Source organism: Conger conger, chromosome 12, assembly GCF_963514075.1.
Source record: "Conger conger chromosome 12, fConCon1.1, whole genome shotgun sequence".
Lineage (NCBI taxonomy): Eukaryota > Metazoa > Chordata > Actinopteri > Anguilliformes > Congridae > Conger > Conger conger.
In genome coordinates this window covers 15,707,148-15,727,281 of record NC_083771.1, presented here as the reverse complement: position 1 = coordinate 15,727,281, position 20,134 = coordinate 15,707,148, and the positions used below count along the sequence as shown (strand labels likewise).

At 45.2% G+C, this 20,134-nt stretch overlaps 1 protein-coding gene across 4 annotated transcripts in view; it reads left to right on the top strand.

The window, feature by feature from the left end:
• The window catches only part of LOC133142299 (AP2-associated protein kinase 1-like), a 37,863-nt gene extending 17,729 nt beyond the window's left edge, over window positions 1-20,134 (top strand). Inside the window, exons 10-21 of one of the 4 annotated variants that reach the window (XM_061263441.1) lie at window positions 659-822; window positions 2,687-2,880; window positions 4,450-5,337; window positions 6,266-6,381; window positions 6,515-6,705; window positions 7,600-7,704; window positions 8,339-8,428; window positions 10,411-10,515; window positions 11,524-11,616; window positions 11,863-12,018; window positions 12,553-12,657; window positions 13,031-20,134. In XM_061263441.1, coding sequence (XP_061119425.1) covers window positions 659-822; window positions 2,687-2,880; window positions 4,450-5,337; window positions 6,266-6,381; window positions 6,515-6,705; window positions 7,600-7,704; window positions 8,339-8,428; window positions 10,411-10,515; window positions 11,524-11,616; window positions 11,863-12,018; window positions 12,553-12,657; window positions 13,031-13,125 — 2,302 coding nt within the window. In that variant the 3' untranslated portion in view covers window positions 13,126-20,134. Of the gene's footprint in view, window positions 1-658; window positions 823-2,686; window positions 2,881-4,446; window positions 5,338-6,265; window positions 6,382-6,514; window positions 6,706-7,475; window positions 7,705-8,338; window positions 8,429-8,562; window positions 8,626-10,410; window positions 10,516-11,523; window positions 11,617-11,862; window positions 12,019-12,552; window positions 12,658-13,030 lie in introns of those variants that run through there. The other 3 variants (XM_061263439.1, XM_061263442.1, XR_009710170.1) reach the window with 3 other exon arrangements.

Sequence of the window (20,134 nt, the reverse complement as noted above, 5' to 3'; positions counted from 1 at the left end):
CACATTGTTTTAAACCTATTTTTGTCCCATTAACACTGTACTTTTAATTACATCTTATGCCATGACCAAAGCTTTTTATCACTTGTAAATTTCCTAATCTTTCAGCTGTGATTGTTGTATGTGCAGGTTTGGATATTTTGTTCTGAACTGATCGATTTACTGGTCGATCTACGTCCCAACCCTCACCTATGGTCACGAGCTTTGGGTAGTGACCGAAAGAACGAGATCGCGTATACAAGCGGCCGAAATGAGCTTCCTCCGTAGGGTGGCCGGGCTCAGCCTTAGAGATAGGGTGAGGAGCTCGGACATCCGGAGGGAGCTCGGAGTAGAGCCGCTGCTCCTTCGCATCGAAAGGAGCCAATTGAGGTGGTTCGGGCATCTCATCAGGATGCCTCCCGGGCGCCTCCCTTTGGAGGTTTTCCGGGCTCGTCCAACTGGGCGGAGACCCCGAGGGAGACCCAGAGCCCGCTGGAGAGATTATATATCTCTCCTGGCCAGGGAACGCCTCGGGATCCCCCAGGAGGAGCTAGAATGCGTTGCTGGGGAGAGGGACGCCTGGAATACCCGGCTTTGCCTACTGCCCCCGCGACCCGACTCCGGATAAGCGGGTGACGATGGATGGATGGATGGGTTCTGAACTGAGTATTCTGCCCCACAGGCTCACTGACCCCGTTCCTGCTACTGTGACGTCCATCACCCCCCGACAGCGACCCAAAGCTGCACACCCCCAGCCCAGCACTGGCATGCTGGCCATCCAACCAGCCCTCACCCCCCGAAAGAGGGCCAACGTCCCCGCTGGGGCTGCCGTAGCTCTGCCTACAGGTACCGAGCTTACCGGAGCGGGCTTCCTGATTTTTATTTTCATTTGCTTCGGCTCTGTGCTCCACAATTTTACATTACATTACATTGTTGGTATTTAGCAGACGCTCTTATCCAGAGCGACGTACAGTTGATTAGACCAAGCAGGAGACAATCCTCCCCTGGAGCAATGCAGGGTTAAGGGCCTTGCTCAAGGGCCCAACGGCTGTGCGGATCTTATTGTGGCTACGCTGGGATTAGAACCACCGATCTTGCGTGTCCCAGTCATTCACCTTAACCACTACGCTACAGGCCTGGCCTGGACCACTCGCGGTACCTTAGCGATGTTGTCAGCTCACTCGGCTCGTGGCCACCTCTGTTACGACCGCAAGCCTCTGAAATCGGCTGTTGCTTGTAGTTACGTCTCAATCTGTTGTGAACAAATCGTTCTACAGTTGAATTTGTCTAATAGTGTTACTAAAATGGTGGCTTGTAGCATAGTGGTTAAGGTGGTTAAGTGTAGTGGTTAAGGACACGCAAGGTCGCTGATTCGATCTCCGGCGTAGCCACAATAAGATCCGCACAGCCGTTGGGCTCCAGAGCAAGGCCCTTAACCCTGCATTGCTCCAGGGGAGGACTGTCTCCTGCTTAGTCCAAAATCAACAGTAAGTCACTCTGGATAAGAGCGTCTGCCAAATGCCATTAATCTAATGTAAAATACCACATTAATGGGAGGGTTTTTGCAATTGATGCATGTTGCACTTTATTGTAGCAAAATTGCCTATAAAATGATATTTATGAACTGATGATTTCCCACTCTCTCTGGGCTGGAGCGATGTTTACCCATAGTTTTTTCTTTAGTCCTAAAACTGGAAAATAATGTTTCTTTATTTAGCGCCACCTCCTCTAAAAATATCTCCATTTTGTTTGCTGTGAAGCTGTGGGACCGCTTATTTCTTTGTTTTCTTTTTCCACCATAGCTTATGTTGTTTTTGGTGCTGTTGTGTTTTTCTTGTTGGTGCGCTTTTATTTAAAACATCAGCCAATCAGAGAAAATAGTGAATTACACCAGTAATGTTCTGGTGCTTCTGGCAAATCAATCCTGAAAGTCATTTAAGGCACCATGATAAAGATATTAAAATAATGTAATTAAAGCATGACATGCCAAAGAAGGCGTATTGCCAGGTGGCATAGCCGGAGGAGGTGTGATACCACAATCTGAGGTGCTGGGTTCTTGCACCCATTTACAGGAAGTTATATAGACGGTCAGATAATTCAGTTTGTACGTTTTTAATTCTATTAATAAGTTCCCACCAGTCATGATAAATGCAATATTTTTAAGTACTCCTGCAGTGTTTTATTAATAAAGAGCACTACTTTCTCTCATAACGCAGTCAAGCAGTCGCTGCGTGGAGTGAATAATTGATCTTAGTGCTGTTGATGGGCCTAGTAACGTTGCATGTATCTATCCTTTAAGCAAGCACCTAAGGGATAGTTTGGGAAACACGCCTTTCGAGTCTTTGTAAAACGCTAAGAGACACCGTTATCGGGAAACGCAGTTATGTTCAAACACTATATACTTTTATTTCAAGACATATTCTCATATTTTAATGTTTTTTCTGTAACCCATAGGTATCAAAATGATTGGCACCCCTTGGAAATATTGTAAATAAAATCATACAAATTAATTTTGACTAAATTAGTTAATTTCAGTCTAAAGGAACTATAGTGTGCCATTCCATCACTTCCTGTTTCACAAGGGTATACAAATGCAAAATCCATTTGTTAATGTGTTCTGTTGGATTTTATTCATATCTGAGACTCTGGATCTTAAGTCTGCACAGGGTTCAGGAATCACACCCCTGATTAATTGATGATTTCGCCATAGGTGTGAGTCTAAGCACTGCCACCGTCCAATCGCCGAAGGCCCAGACTGCCACCGTCCAATCACAGAAACCGCAGGCTCCACGGTCTCCAGCTGCTCAACATAGAGTCACTCTGGCACAATCTGGGGCTCTGCCCGCCCAGTCTCCTACCCCTCTGACTCCGACTGTACCCCCACAGGGTCTCCTAAAGCAGCAGGTAAGACCCCTTCAACTGTGTGTGAATGTGCGTGTGTGCGTGTGATGTTATGCATGTGCTTTAATAGAGCACTCTTATTTTAGTTGAATAGTTGTAAACATCTACCAAAGTACACTCCCTGAGCACTTTATTAAGGTGTTGTTACACGATGCAATTTTTATTGCTTGCAACTGAGTTGCAGCTGAGTTGGTAAGATTGCTTCGTGTAATATTCCCTGAAATATCTGTGCCACTTGGTCGCAACAGGTTAGGAGCAGTTCAACTTTCATGTAACCGACTGCATGCAATAACCAATCAGAAGAGAGATTTTGATCACACGCGAATGCAGACTTGTCTGCGCGTAGCCTACTCTGATAACGCTACTAGCTAGCTAAATTATAAACTATAACTGGCTAACTAATGTTACCTAAACGAACTGGCTAACTATATACCTATATACACTAGTAACATTAACGCAAGGAAATGGCTCAACTAAATACATGGACCCTTGAAAAAGTTTGAGAGTTTCTTCCTCCAACTCGTTCTCAGGTCTCAAGGTGGTCCAATAAAATGAATGCGTTTGCTTGTTGGCAGTATTTTAGACATCGCGAAAATAAATAATAAATAAATAAACGTAAGCTAAATTTTGCAATCAAGACTTGATATTTGTATCTAACGGAATAAACGGATCCGGCGTAATATCGAACGCTACATACATACTTGAGTCTGATTGGTCGTTGCGTGCAATTTAAATTGATTGCGTGTAACAGTGGAATTGCATAAAATGACATCAGGAGCAACGAGTTGCCGCAACCAAAGATGCGTGGAAATTGCATCATGTAACAACACCTTTAGGTGGACCTGTATACCAGCTCGTTTATGCAAATATTTAAGAAGAAGAAAGTACAGCCCCTTCAAAAAGTATTGGAACAGCAAGGCCAAATAAAAGCTGAAAATCAGATCTGTCATGTTTTAACCTCAAAATCAGTTATCTTCAGTGTATAGCAAAAGGTCTTCTGGGCAGAAGTGACCAAGATTGATTTGTATCAGAGTGATGGTGGTCAAAAGGAACTGCACGAGATCCAAAGCACCCCCCCCCCCCCCCAACTGTGAAACGTGGTCGTGGAGGTGTTATATTTGGGCATGTGCTGGGATCTCAGCCTTCTGGGATGGACCTGCTTTGCTTCATTGAGTGGAGTCATTTGAGGTTGTTTGAGCGTCTGATGCGGTTAGGAGGGTGGAGGGATTATAACTCCAAGCTGGCCTGGGATCGCCTTGGGCCCCCTCGGGACCAGTTAGAAGAAGTCACTGGTGTGAGGGCTGGGCTGTTCTGCTGGCCCTGGATTCAGCAGTTTGATGGGTGGAAAGATTGCTCTTCAGAAGTGGGCAATTTGACCATTTTTTTATAGTTATGCTCTGTATAACTGTAGTTTAATTTTCATAAATAAATAAAAAGTTATTGTGTTCTGCTAATTTGGAAGAAATTGGTGACTATCACTGTCCTAACTACTGTTGTGTGAGCGCTCTCTCCTTCTCCATCTGTGGTGCTAGATGGCTGTCTCTCTCATATCTCTCTGTGTCATTTCAGCAGAAGGCCCAGATGCAGCCGGTGCAGTCAACAGTATCCACTCTCCCAGTGCAGCCTGCAGCCGGTGCTGGGTCTGCTGCTCCCCTCCCCTCCCAAAATCGGACAGCTACGCCCCTTCAGAAGCCACTGCCTGGCTCGGCCCCGCCCGTCGCTCCTGCCAGGAGCTCCCGGCGTAGGCAGGCTCCTTCAGCCAGCCTTACTTCTCCAGCAGCTAAATCTGCAGCTCAGCCCTCACCTGTAGTTCAACCTGCAGCTAAACCTGCAGCTCAACCTGTGGTTCAGCCCTCACCTGCAGCTAAACCTGCTGCTCAACCTGCGGCTCAGCCCTCACCTGCAGTTCAACCTGTAGCTCAACCCTCTCCTGCAGCTAAACCTGTAGCTCAACCCTCACCTGTAGCTCAACCCTCTCCTGCAGCTAAACCTGTAGCTCAACCTACAGCTCAGCCTTCACCTGCAGTTCAACCCTCACCTGCAGTTCAACCTGCGGTTCAACCCTCACCTACAGTTCAACCTGCAGTTCAACCCTCACCTGCAGTTCAACCTGCAATTCAACCCTTACCTGCAGCTCAACCTGCAATTCAACCCTCACCTGCAGCTCAACCTGCAGCTCAACCTGCAATTCAACCCTCACCTGCAGCTCAACCTGCAATTCAACCCTCACCTGCAGTTCAACCCTCACCTGTAGCTCAACCCTCACCTGTAGCTCAGCCTGCAACTCAACCCTCACCTGTAGCTCAACCCTCGGCTCACGTAGTGCTTGGCACCGTCTCAACCAGCACACCTGTCCCTGCACCTGATTCCACCGCTGTACGCACTGAAGCCAGTGCACCTGCAGCACCCGTCAGGGCCCCTCTCTCAGCTGATGTACCAGTGGTCCCCCCTGTGTGGACGGTAAATCCCATCACTTCTTTTAGGCTGATTTGCCAAGTCTGCATGTAAGACAGTGCCTCTTTTGAAATACAGTGGTTTCATGTTTCACTTGGTGCTTCCTCCTCAGGAGATCTGCCTGGGGGCCTACCTGTAGTGTAGTGGTTAAGGTACTGGGAGCCACAAGGTCCGTGGTTCGAATCCCGGGCTAGCCACAATAAATGATCCGCACAGCTGTTGGGCTCTTGAGCAGGGCCCTTAACCCCACATTGTTCCCCAGGGGCTGCACTGTAGCTGCCACTGCTCCTAATAACTAGGATGGGTCAAATGCAGAGGACAAGTTACCCCATGGGGTTCAATAAAAGTAAATTATATATTATATTGCTGTGGCCTACAAGCTAGTAGGCCTACCAGAGCGGGATCAGTAACATGCACTATAAAATTATCTTGTTCTTCTCTGTTACTGTGGGGAAAATGAAGTGCTGGGAAGGGTGGGCTCACGCCAGCTGTGGAGTAGAGGGCTCAGATTTGCTACCTGGTGGTAGTTGAGAGGAACAAACCCTAAACCATCATTATGGGTAATCTGGCTACAAATCACTGCTCCGCCTGTTACAGGCTGAAATGCATTGTGGCTGCCCCCTACTGTTGGAACCTCGTCAGTAGTTTTTCCGGCCGGTCAACATTCTTGCTGCAAATGTCAAATGAAACATGAGCACACTGTATGTATGTTAACCAAGATAGATCACTGGAAAGATCTGGTGTGCAATGAAACGAAGAGATGTGCACTGACAGTTAGTCGTTGTCATTATCAATTTATTTCAGCTGTTTGCAGTCTTTAATCTGCTTATCTCTTTCAGTTGTTTTTTGAATGTGATAAAAAGAAAATACTATTTTAAAATCTCCCTCTCTCTCTCGATCTCCTTCTTTCACCCCCCCCCCCCCCCTCTCTCAGTCCATCTCTTCTGATGAGGGGTCTCAGGAGGTGGAGTCTATGACTCCTGGCTCTTCCCCTGACAATGTCCAACAGGGAGGCCTGGGTGATCTTAACCAGAATGCTGGGGTCTGCAGGTGAGAGGGAAGGGGGGAGGTGAGTGGGATGTGCAGGTGTGTGCGGAGGGGGGTGGGATGTGCAGGTGTGTACGGAGGACGGTGGGGTGTGCAGGTGTGTGTGCAAACGTGTGCATCCCCACTCCTTCCACAGTACACACTCTTCGGCCGAGACCAGAACCTCCATCGCCCTGGTAACCTCAGCCCCCTCAGTGGGGTCGTCCAGCCCCCCAAAACAGCCCACCTGGAACCCCTTTGGTGATGAAAATCCCTTTGGCGATGACAACTTTTCCAAATTGAGTGCGGAGGAACTGCTCAACAAGGACTTTGCCAAAATGGAAGACGGTAAGCTTGATTGTGTATAAGAAGGATACAAGTCACAGTAACTCTGATTCTGTACCAGAGGGATACGAGTCATAGTAACTCTGATTCTGTACCAGAGGGATACGAGTCATAGTAACTCAGATTCTGTACCAGAGGGATACAAGTCATAGTAACTCTGATTCTGTACCAGAGGGATACAAGTCATAGTAACTCTGATTCTGTACCAGAGGGATACAAGTCATAGTAACTCTGATTCTGTACCTGAGGGATACAAGTCATAGTAACTCTGATTCTGTACCAGAGAGATACGAGTCACAGGATTAGGATCTAGGATTCCTATGGCAAGTCCCAGTAAGACAGCTCCTGTCTAGGATTCTTATGACAAGTCCCAGTAGGCCAGCTTCTGTAGTTGAGACATACAAATCACTAGAGGAGCACTTGGACTGTGATGAGTCACAGTAACTAGGTGTACTGTCCCAGTACTACTGCTTCTGTATTAGAGGAATATGAGTCACGGTATGCCTGATTTGGTATGGAGATACTTGACGAATACCAATAAGCCTACAGGTACTGCTTTACTCGATAGATGTACTGGGATGAGTCACAGTAAGACTGCTTGGGTATGCAAATTAATAACTGCCCAGTGAGCAGACATTCATTTCTTGGGTTAATGCAAGATGCAGTTGTGTATCTGCTGAATCTCATAGTGTTCAGATTTTCTTTATGAATATTCTGGTTGAAGATCGGAAAAATCCATCTTCTCATCACCAACCGGAACCGCTTTGTGTCAGGAAGTGTAGATGATGGCCGGAACCTGGAGCTGACCATCTGGCTTGTACATCCATGTCCTCACTCTCCACTCACTCATCCATCAATCCATCAATCCATCCATCCATCCATCTGTGTGTCTGTCAGGCAAGCCTGAAGAGACAAATAGCTCCATGGAGAGCCTCGTTCCAGGTCTACAGCCTGGCCCAGCTGAGCCAACTTCTAGTGGTCCATGCAGGATTACAGGTGCAGGTAAATAAATAATTATAATCATGTGTTATTTATCTGACACTTTTATCTAAAGCGACTTGCTGTTGATTGGACTAAGTAGTGGACAAACCCCGCGAAGCAATGTGGCTACACCGGGGGTTCTGCCGTCTGTGTCAGATGTATATTAATCCATACTATAGCCCCTACTTCTCTCTGTCCTCTTCCCACTCCTCTCTATCTTGTTCCCATACCTTCTCTCTGTCCTCTTCCCACATCTTCTCTCTATCCTGTTCCCATACCTTCTCTCTATCCTGTTCCCACACCTTCTCTCTATCCTGTTCCCATACTTTCTCCCTATCGTCTTCCCACACCTCTATCCTCTTCCCATACCTTCTCTCTATCCTGTTCCTGAACTTTCTGCATCCTTGCTGCTCTCTCTACACCCCCTTGCCATCTGTGGGCCTGTGCTTACTGCATATGTTTATTAGTTGCTCTTTACTTCTTACACTGTCCTAGGTTATAGCAGACATTTGGCAGTTTACTGTCTCTTGGGTAAAAGTTTTGTTTCTATAGCACTTTTTACAGAGACACTGTCACAGATATTTACAGATTATCAGAAAATGGGAAAAATAAGGCATGACCAAAAATCCTCCTCCTCCCTCTATTTCTTGCCTAGCCGAAGTACCTGACATCATGAGTCCGGACTCTAACTGTACTCTGTTGAGTTTCCCTGGACCTTTCAAACCCCTGACCCTCTCAGCCCCAGGTAACACTTTCAGTATTTTGTTGTCTGATTGCAACGGTGAATATTGGCACATTGTCATGTAGTCATCTAAACTGTAAGGGGAAGTGTAGTCTTTAGTAATTTGACCTTTAACCTTTCTTCCCCCAAAACAAAAGGGGCGTGGAGATGCCTGAGTTTTGCCCCAATTGTTACTTTTGACCCAATCTTCTATCTGGACTGTAAGTATCGATGGAGCGAGAGAGCGTTTAAGAAGACACATGCACACACACCTGTTTTGAGCCACTAATGCTATTTAGAGTGTGGGTTGATCCCTGGTGTAATGTCAAATGTGTGAGCATGCATGTGTGAGGCTATGTTTGCACATGCCGTTTATTGTTTCGACTTAGTATTAACTACATTATTAACCAAATCTGGAAAAGAAAGTGTGTATCGGGTACATAGCGTGTCATGAATTGGGTTATGATTTCTTGTTTGTTGGTTTCCTGCACTTTCATTCTCCACCTGCATGGTGCTGATCAAGAAACCCTTGCTTGCTTTTTGATTGAAATAACACAATTTAACAATATTCAGAAGTCTGTTCAAATGAATGGAACAAGTGAATTTGTATAAAAGAAATTAACAATTATAGCGAGTATTTATTATAGTGAACAAACACTTAACAGTCACTTTATTAGGTACACTTAACTAGGGCATTGTGTACCTATCTAGTACCTATCTAGCCCCCTTTTGTCCTTCTGGATTTGAGCGCTGCTTTTGAAACCATTGATCATGTAGTCCTCATCAGCCATTTGGAGGAGTGCATGGGCATCAATGGTCTTGCCTTCAATTTTTTTCAGATCTTATTTGACTGGTAGACATTTTTCAGTTTGACATTACATTATTGGCATTTTGGTGGACGCTCTTATCCAGAGCAACATTTATTAGACTAAGCAGGAGACAATCCTCCCCGGAGCAATGCAGGGTTAAGGGCCTTGCTCAAGGGCCCAACGGCTGTGTGGATCTTACTGTGGCTACACTGGGATTTGAACACCAAACCTTGCCTGTCCCAGTCATTTACCTTAACCACTACGCTACAGGCCGCCGTTAGCATACGTGTTTCCATATCGACACCAGCTCCTGTACTCCACGGCTTCCCCCAGGGCTTGATTCTGGGCCCCATTCTCTTCTCCCTATACATGCTTTCTTTTGACTTTATACACAAATACAATATTAAGTTTCATTGTTGTGCCGATGATATACAGCTTTACTTACCAATCAGCCCAAATGCCAAGCAGACATACAAAGCTGGATGTCTGATAACTTCCTCCAGCTCAAAGTTTAAAAATCTGAGGTTATACTCTTTGGCCCCCACCATGCCAGAACCCAGATTACAACTGGCTTTGGTCCACTGTCATCCAGTCTAAAGGCCCCTACTATAAACCTTGGTGTCATTTGGTGTCACCTAGACCAACACGTTAAGGTTTTCCAACCTTGCTTTTATCATGTAAGGAATATCGCAAAAATGCTTGTGTCTGTCACCAATCTGGAGAACCTGTCAAATCCAAAAGTCCCTCCGTCATCTCCAATTAGTAGAGAATGCTGCAGCTGGATTATTGTCTGTGATATTATATACAGCTTCATTTTCTTAAGGGTGCCAATAATTATGGAGGCCACCGGATGCGAATACAGCTTTCCAACGAGACAAAACATGATTACTCTGTTCTGTATCTAGAAAAGGTTTCTGTCATTTCCAGTAGTTGTGGAGGCAATCCGCAGAGGTAGCACAATGATGGAGGCAATAGTGCTATATTTGACACTGTACATGGTTGATTCAAATTTCTTTTGCTGTTTGTTAATGAACGTATGGTGTGTTTTTGACTGATTTCACTCAATTCCAAAGTATTGTTTCCAAATATCTCCATCACTAATGGCTAATTATTTTTGTTCTGCTTAAGTCCCAGAGTTGGTTTTGATTAACTGAGTCTCTCTCTCACACACTCTCTCTCTCTCTCTCTCTCTCTCAGAGAAGCTTATTGAGGGTCTGAAGTCTCCAGAGACAACCCTCCTTCTGCCTGACCTGTTATCCTTGGCTGACCCCTTTGGTAGCTCTGCAGCTGGCTCCAGCAATGGTGACTGCTTTCAGTTCCTGTCTGTCTGTCTGTCCCCCACAGTGTGGTCCGGCTGCTACATGGTGTCGCTCTCTAATGTTTTGTGTAGCTGTGTGTGCTGTAGATTCAGTCTCAGCTGTGTGTGCTGTAGATTCAGTCTCAGCTGTGTGTGCTGTAGATTCAGTCCCAGTTGTGTGTGCTGTAGATTCAGTCCCAGCTGTGTGTGCTGTAGATTCAGTCTCAGCTGTGTGTGCTGTAGATTCAGTCTCAGCTGTGTGTGCTGTAGATTCAGTCTCAGCTGTGTGTGCTGTAGATTCAGTCCCAGTTGTGTGTGCTGTAGATTCAGTCTCAGCTGTGTGTGCTGTAGATTCAGTCCCAGTTGTGTGTGCTGTAGATTCAGTCCCAGCTGTGTGTGCTTTAGATTCAGTCCCAGCTGTGTGTGCTGTAGATTCAGTCCCAGCTGTGTGTGCTTTAGATTCAGTCCCAGCTGTGTGTGCTGTAGATTCAGTCCCAGCTGTGTGTGCTTTAGATTCAGTCCCAGCTGTGTGTGCTGTAGATTCAGTCCCAGCTGTGTGTGCTGTAGATTCAGTCCCAGCTGTGTGTGCTTTAGATTCAGTCCCAGCTGTGTGTGCTGTAGATTCAGTCCCAGCTGTGTGTGCTGTAGATTCAGTCTCAGCTGTGTGTGCTGTAGATTCAGTCCCAGCTGTGTGTGCTGTAGATTCAGTCCCAGCTGTGTGTGCTGTAGATTCAGTCCCAGCTGTGTGTGCTGTAGATTCAGTCCCAGCTGTGTGTGCTGTAGATTCAGTCCCAGCTGTGTGTGCTGTAGATTCAGTCTCAGCTGTGTGTGCTGTAGATTCAGTCCCAGTTGTGTGTGCTGTAGGTTCAGTCTCAGCTGTGTGTCCTTATAGTTGAGGCTACTGTTGTGTATGGTCCTAAGCTATGACAGCTGTCAGGAGGAGGGGAGACGTCTCTCTGCCAGGCTACATAGCACTGTTTTTAGTCTAAATTAATGCCTTTGTCTTTGTATAGCGGATGATGTAGGGGTCTTTGTGGACTCCTTGCTTCCCGGATTTGAAGCCCCCCAGTCAAGCCCACCCAAACCCAGCTGTGCTAGGCTGCCAGGTCAGTGGCTGCCTTCCCCTCTACCCTACCCAAAACCTGCTATTGGAATGGTGTAGGGGAACCTTCATTGCTACCTTAGTAGTGAAATGGCTGCTATTGTACCATGGATCCAGATCTCCTGTGATCTTCTGCCAGCATAAGAGTACATAAAAGATGTCAATGTGATGTCAACTTACCGCCTTTAATGTTTTTTAAAATTCTTTCTTAACCTTTGACCCTGTGCCCTCTGCCCTGACCTCTCCGCAGGCTGTCTGGCTCCTGCAGAGGCTGTGACAGGAGTTGACACTCTGCTGGGCTGTTCCCTGCTCGCTAGCCCCCCCACCCCAGCCATGTCCTCCGTCTCCTCCCCACTCTCCTCTGCCTCCATTCTGGATGAGTTTGCCCCTGCACCGCACCTCAATGGTAAGGCCATCGGCACCATACACCTGCATCACGTCATGCACCCCTGTCACATGGTCAGTGTCGTGCACCCCTGTCACACTGCAAGAATGTGGCTCTCTAATTATCTCACCTGTATACTATTATGATTGGTGTGGTGTGGGTATAGTTGGAGCCCCACCCATCCAACAATTCCTGTTTGGGGTCCCTCCCTCTCTCATTACCTCTCCTCTTCCTCCTCCCTCCCTCTCTCATTACCTCTCCTCTTCCCCCTCCCCTCTCTCATTACTTCTCCTCTTCCCTCTCTCATTATCTCTCCTCTTCCCCCTCCCTCTCTCCCTCTCATTACCTCTCCTCTTCCCCTCCCTCCCTCTCTCATTACCTCTCCTCTTCCTCCTCCCTCCCTCCCTTTCTCTCTACCTCTCCTCTTCCTCCTCCCTCCCTCCCTCTCATTACCTCTCCTTTTCCCCCTCCCTCCCTCCCTCCCTCCCTCCCTCTCTCATTACCTCTCTTCATTTTTCTCCCCCTGTCCTGCACATCTTTTTCACTACCCTACAGACTCCTCCCTCCTCATCTCAGAGCTTGACCAACCCGAGCGTGTGGGGTCAGGTGAAGAGGAGTTTGATCCAATCCCTGTGCTCGGCTCCAAAGGCCCTGCTCAAGGTAAGACTAGAAGGGCTCAACCAGAACATCAGTAATGAGTCATCCATGGAGGGGTGCGGCTTACCTCACTCGACCAGAACATTAGTAACCTCACTCAACCAGGAAGTAAATTGTCTTGTCTTGTCTTGTCTTGTTTTTGTTTTTTTTGTGTGGATATATTTCCACGATCAGTGTTTATTCTTTTATTTCTGTATTCTTTTATCTACAATGTCATGTCCTTAAAATTCTCTGTAATTAGCTGAATGTAAACCACTTTCAGCTCCATTTTATGTATGAGAGTTGCTATATAAATAAAGCTTTTTGTTGTTATTATTATTATTATTAAGAAAAAAGGTAACATGGCAACCACCCCTCTTTCTCTCTGTCTTCACAGGTGGCCTCTCTCACACTAACAGTGGAGGCTCAGACCCGAGTCTCCCTAACCTGGCTCGATCTCTCCTCCTGGTGGACCAGCTCATCGATTTGTAGGGGGTGGGATTTTGCCCCGGTCCCTCTCCCTCTGACGGCTGACCGCACTTTCAGACTCTTAAACCATTGGCCAATGTTCTCCAACCACCCGCTCCCTTTAGCTCCCATTGGATCATCTAAATTCCATCAATTTGTCTTGTCTTTACTGACTACTCTCACTGGCTGTGTCCCAAATTGTACACTCGTGTACCTGTGCACTCGTGTTCTTATAAGCGTTATTTACAAGCGCACCAACAAGTCAACTACTTAGAAGCTAGCAAGAACTAGTAACTAGCAAGAACATGAAAAAATCTGTTAATTTCAGAAGCACTTAACATCATGACTCTTCTGACTGTAATGTGACACGTATCCGATTAGCAGCAGGACTGACATCTGAAGGGACAGTTAACTAGCTAGCTATGTTATAGCAGAAAACCTATTTGCTATATGGTTTTCTGGTGAACACATGTTGGTATATTTTTATTAATAAATGAAAAGGAGGAAAATGCTGAGCAGCATGTACACTCACCAAGCACTTTAGTAGGTACACCTGTACACCAGCTTGTTAATGCAAATGTTTAATCAGCCAATCATGTGGCAGCAACTAAATGCATAAAAGCATGCAGACATGGTCAAGAGGTTCAGCTGTTCTTCAGACCACTTGTCAGAATGGGATCTATGTGACTTTGACCGTGGAATGATTGTTGGTGCCAGACAGGGTGGTTTGAGTATCTCAGAAACTCCTGATCTCCTGGCATTTTCACACACACAAGTCTCTAGAGTTTGCAGAGAATGGTGTGAAAAATAAAAAACATCCAGTGAGCAGCAGTTCTGCTGGTAGAAACGTCTTGTTATTGAGAGAGGTCAGAGGTGACCGGCCAGACTGGATAAAGCTGACAGGAAGGTGACAGTAACACAAATAACCACACTTTACAACCGTGGTATGCAGGAGAGCATCTCTGAACACACAATGCCTGAAACCTCTAAGTGGACGGGCTACAGCAGCAGAAAACTTAAGTGTAATAGATAAGTCTAATTAAGTGCTGACTGAGTGTATATGTGTTAAGACGAGAGAAAAGGTGATATTCGCAGCTAACGTGTCATCTCCAGTCAGTGACTTCAGCTAGCATATGTAGTTTTATGCCCTCATTAGCTGCAGCATTGTATTTTTAGCTAGATAGCTTAAATTCCTTGATAGTTGATTGCTTATTTAAAATTCCAATTTCCTCTTTGCTGTGGGCTCTGAAAACGCAGTGAATACTGGGAAAGGAAACCGCGCTCCGAAGCAGACTTGAATTTTCGGTCCTCCCAAGTACGAGAGAACTTCCGGTGAATTTGTTCTGTACTTGCCAGTTTTTGTACTTGAGTTTGGGACACACTTGATCACATGACCGTTAACTTCTGTGCTTGATTAGTCCACAAGTCTGCAATTTGAGACAGCCAATAGCTCACACAAACTCTCTCTCTCTCTCTCATTCTCTCCTCTCTTTCTACAGCAACAAATGCACATTCTCTTCCTGTCTTTGGAGTCAAGCTCTATCAGTCGATCTCCAGCTAAATGAATCAGACCCTTGCGACTTCCTTCCCTTGTGAGCTCCATTTCGGGTTCAGATTTTTCTGTTTTCCTCTTTTCTGCCCTGGTGCACAGAACATGCTGTTTTCTCAAGCGATGGCGCTTTTCCTGATTGCAGTCTGTTGGTTAAAGGCACAGATCAGTTCCTCCCACAGCTCTTTGCCTACAACACCCATAGTGCTTTGCAGCATTTCATCCTCTGACTGCGTCTGTTTGGTTGCCATTTCAAGATTTTGCAATCTGATCCAGTGTGTTTTGTTTCTGGTACTGTAATTATGATCGGTGTTCAAATTTAGTGGACCTCATTGTGTTTCGTAAACCTTTTAATGACACTGGAATCACAGCATGTAGACTTTGGGTGCTGTACTTTAATGCTTCTTTCCACCGTGGTCCAACTACAAACGGTAATGTGTTCAGTGTTGACAGATCACCCATGGGGCTGTCTTGTTTCCATCCTGGTTGGTAAAGACTACCAGGGTTTTTCCTGGGTTTGTTTTTAGCATAAGAAAATACTGAGTCATATGTTAGATTGTCATTTAGTAAAAAAACTAACAAAAAAGAAACCGTGATGTGAGTTTTAGGCCATATTGCGCAGCACTAGTTAAAAATGCCATCCATCTAACATCTTGGATAAAGTATAATGTGACCTGCTCCATCATTTTGAGTCGTTTTGACCCAGAAGTACATTTTACAGTTTATATATGGCAATGAAGAGGAAAATCTCTTGTGATATTAAAATCTTTCTACTAATTTCCAAGGTGATATCCAAATTTAAATCATAACTGTCATCAAATTGTTTTTGAGAAAAAGGCTCCACTGTTCAACTGTCCGTGTCTGATTTTACAGAAATGCTGTTTCTGTACAATCAACCTCGATCAAAACGATCAAACATTTCCTAATGGTAAGGATTAAAATATTATGAACAGTATTATAAGTACTGGCATCATTTATTAAATGACACATTATGGGAGTTTATCCGCCGGTTTCTCCCAAACATACCTTTGCAGCTGTGATTATGGGGTGGCAACGATGGTCAAACCGAGCATCCCTGCAACCACTGAGCCCACGCGTGTACCGTCTTGCTGCTGTCATTTCTCTCTCTCTCTCTCCCTCTCTCTCTCCCTCTGCTTTCAGAGGGCTGCATTGTTCTGCCAAATAATATTCTGTTAATCATTTGTTTTCCCTTTTTCCATTTTTCTTGGTGCTTTGGCACATGTCAGAGTTCTCGATGCGGGAAGAATCCTGACTACATTACCCATGGTTCAATAATCCTGACTACATTACCCATGGTTCAATAATGCCCCATTTCCCCAATCTCATACCTCTTAGACCCAAGGTGTTTCACAGCATTGTTCAGGATTATGTGCAGTCCTTTGGTGCGTTTCATTTGTGATGCTTTTGGTAGCAGTGCTGTATGTTAATTTATTGGAGTTTAATGTGTTTAGCGGTTTCATTTGTTACACTGCGAGAAGACTTTTCTTTGTGTGTATGACCCTGCAGGCATCCACAGCACCATCCATTCCCAGTCTACCCTGTACACCATTCAAACCCCCCGTTTCCATGGTATCCGTTTGCCCTAAGCAATGTACAGTATATCATTGGCCAGATGTACCTCTGTTTAGGTGAACCATCCCCCCCTCCCTCATTGTCAAATATTTATAAAGTATATTGTGGAAAAAGATTCTAAAAGAAAATTAAAATATGGTTAAGAATATATGTGAATATAGATGGAGTGCTTATTGAATGAATGTGTGACATACACCGATGTGCCAAAACATTTTGACCACCTGCCTAATATGCTGTTGGTCCTCCCCATGCCACCAGAACAGCTCTGACCCTCTGAGGCCTCTGAAGGTGCTCTGTGGTATTTGGCACCATGATGTTAGCAGCAGATTTGAGCTGCCATGGATCGGATTTGTTGTTCCAGCTCGTCTGACAGATGCTCGATGGGATTGAGATCTGGAGGCCCGGGCAACACCTTGAACTCTTCATCATGTTCCTCAAACCATTCGCAAACATTTGTGCAGTGTGGCAGGGCACATTATCCTGTGGAAACAGGTCTCTGCCATTGGGGAATACCATTGCCATGAAGGGGTGTACCTGGTCCACAACAACGGTAGATGGCAGGTGTCAAAATGACATCCACCTAAATGCCTGTACCCAGGGTTTCCCAACAGAACATTGCCCAGAGCATCACTCTCCCTCCACTGGCTTGTCTTCTTCCCACAGTGCATCCTGGTGCCATCTCTTCCTCAGGTAAACAGTGAACACATATCCGGCCGTCCACGTGATGTAAAAGAAAACAGAACTCAGCTGACCTCCTTCCATTGCTTCAAGGTCCAGTTCTGATGCTTGCAGGCCTATTGTATTGTCTTTTACGCCTGTGCATTTCTCCAGCATCCAACTCATGGACTACGAGGACCAACGGTTCGCTTACCGCCGAATATATTCCAGACCTTTACATGCGTCACTCTTACAATGTTATCTGCTTCATCTGTGAGTGGTCCTAATGTTTTGGCTCATTGGTGTAGATGTATATCAGGGTTCTTCCAAGAATTGTTTATTTTAATAGAGTTCCTGCTCAGACTCCCAGGGTGGGTGGAGCACTTGCATTTTTAAACCATCTTAGAAATAATATCCTGCATTCCAGGGTATCAAAAACACACAAAAATGCAGGCCTTCATGCAATGATGGATTATGAACAAACATCCAAATATCAAAAGGCAATCATTTCTCTTTCTTTTTTTATTTGATTTTCATCTGGAAGTCTCAAAAATGCTAACAAACCTAAGCATGATTACTTCTGAGACCTAAAACATTCAAGCCAGGCATAAATATTCGAAGGCCTGTGTTACTCTTGGTAGTGGGAAAATAGCCTCCAGTCCAGATGGAAACTTTGTCCTGTGAGCTGATGGCTGATCTTCTAGATAATTTGAGGCAGCGGCTTTGTTTTTAATTCATTATTTTTATTTGATATGAGATGTGTTTGGGTAGCATTTGGGTGCTTTTCCTGTTTACAGGGATTATTTACCTTAAACCACATTATACTATAAATAGCTTTGCAGTGCTATGAAGAATAACATTTCCGTGTTGATATTGTGCTTATTGCAGACAAATACATGAAGAGGTAAAAAAAAATAGGTAGTTGAATACCTGTTTAATTTCATGGTAATTTTTTCCTGAATCATTTCACAATGCAGGTTTGCCTTGTTATCTCTGGCTTTGCCTTTGAATTCTTCATTATCTCCCATACGGTTAGCATTGATGGCCTGGTGTCCACACTTTCATTAGGAGCCTACTTATTCACCTCGGTCTTTAATTTGATCAGTTAAAAATAATTTACCACTTTTTATGCCGTTGTTATGCAAAATGTTTGCACTGTTTGCAATATAGCAATAACAATATAAACATTGGATTTTTTATTTATTCATGACATTCTGCGGTTAAAGAGCAAGAGTAATCATTCTAAACATGAAAAGCACCTCGTTAAGAAAATGAAGAGCTTGGTAAATGTTTTGGATTGTAATTGTGGTTGGAGGGAAAGCCCACATACACACAAGCGAGTTTGGGAACCACTGTGGAAATGTAGGGTGAGAGATGTTGTGACATTCAGGGATGGTTAGAGGAGGTTGCACATCATATGTCAGGTTTTACCCAGATGTAGCCTGGCTACATCCAAGTCAGCTAGGAACCCCTCTATTGAGCACACCCTGCATATCCCCTGTAATGCATACACTCTGCTTATTGCCTTGAATGCACACACCCTGCATATCCCCTATAATGCACACACCCTGCATATCTCCTCTATTGAGCACACCCTGCATATCTCCCCTAATTTACGCACCCTGCATATCCTCTTTAGTGAGCATGCCGTGTATATCCCCTCTAATGCACATGCCCTGCATATCTCCTCCAATGCACACGCCCTACATATCTCCTCCAATGCACATGCCCTACATATCTCCTCCAATGCACACACCGTGCATATCCTGTTTAGTGAGCATGCCGTGTATATCCCCTATAATGCACACGCCCTGCATATCTCCTCCAATGCACACACCCTGCATATCCTGTTTAGTGAGCATGCCGTGTATATCCCCTATAATGCACACGCCCTGCATATCTCCCCTAATTTACGCACCCTGCATATCCTCTTTAGTGAGCATGCCGTGTATATCCCCTATAATGCACATGCCCTGCATATCTCCTCCAATGCACACACCCTGCATATCCTGTTTAGTGAGCATGCCGTGTATATCCCCTATAATGCACACGCCCTGCATATCTCCTCCAATGCACACGCCCTGCATATCTCCTCCAATGCACACGCCCTGCATATCTCCTCCAATGCACACACCCTGCATATCCTGTTTAGTGAGCATGCCGTGTATATCCCCTATAATGCACACACCCTGCATATCCCCTCTATTGAGCACACCCTGCATATCCCCTCTAATGCGCACACCCTGCATAGCTCTTCTAATGAACATGCCCTGCTTATTCCCTCAAATGCACACACCCTGCAAATCCCATCTAATGAGCACACGCTGCATATCCTATTTAGTGAGCATCCCTGTATATCCCCTATAATGCACACACCCTGCTTATCCTCTCTATTGAGCGCACCCTGCATATCTCCTCTAATGTACACACCCTGCATATCCCCTATAATGCACACACCCTACATATCCACTGTAATGAACACACCCTGTATATCTCCTCTAATGAGCACACCCTGCATATCGTCTTTGAGCAATCCCTGCAAATTCCCTCAAATAAGCATGACCCGCTTATCCCCTCTAATGCGTGTGCCCTGCATATCAAGCACATGCAGTTCGCAATTAGCCCCCAGAGGGTGGGAAAGAACAACCTCAAATTTTGGAAGAAAAGAAAGTCTTGGGGGGTGTATGACAGGATTTCAGAGTTGTTTCTATCTTACCTTAGTTGGAACAAGGCCATTTTCCTTTTGGGCTTTTTTCATTCAGCTCATCTTCATTTTGGTTCCTTTTTTTAAAGCAAATCATTAAACTCTGGTGCTTATTGATATGTGGTTGCTTGATTAGTGGATTTATGAAGACTGGTACGGTTCTTTACCACCCCCTCTCAACCCCATCACCCCACCTGTTGCAGGTGTGGTTTGCAGATTTTCATGAAGGTTTTAATGCACTTTAATGCAGTTCCATCCCTACATCACCACCCCCGCCACATGCTGGCCACAACAGAGATGTGTCCCTGTCCATGGAGTTTACTTGCTTGATTAAGAGTTTTTAAAAAACTGCTGCACAGTTAGTGTTGAAGATTAAGTGTGTTTATGAGTTTCTGGCTGTGCTGAAATCTCCCCCCCCCCTCCCTGTGTTGGAGTGATGTATCATTCAGTGTGTACTTTCTATTTTTATGCAATGACAGAGAAGAGTTAAAAAATATTAAGTGATAATAAACATGTAAATGTCAGTGTAA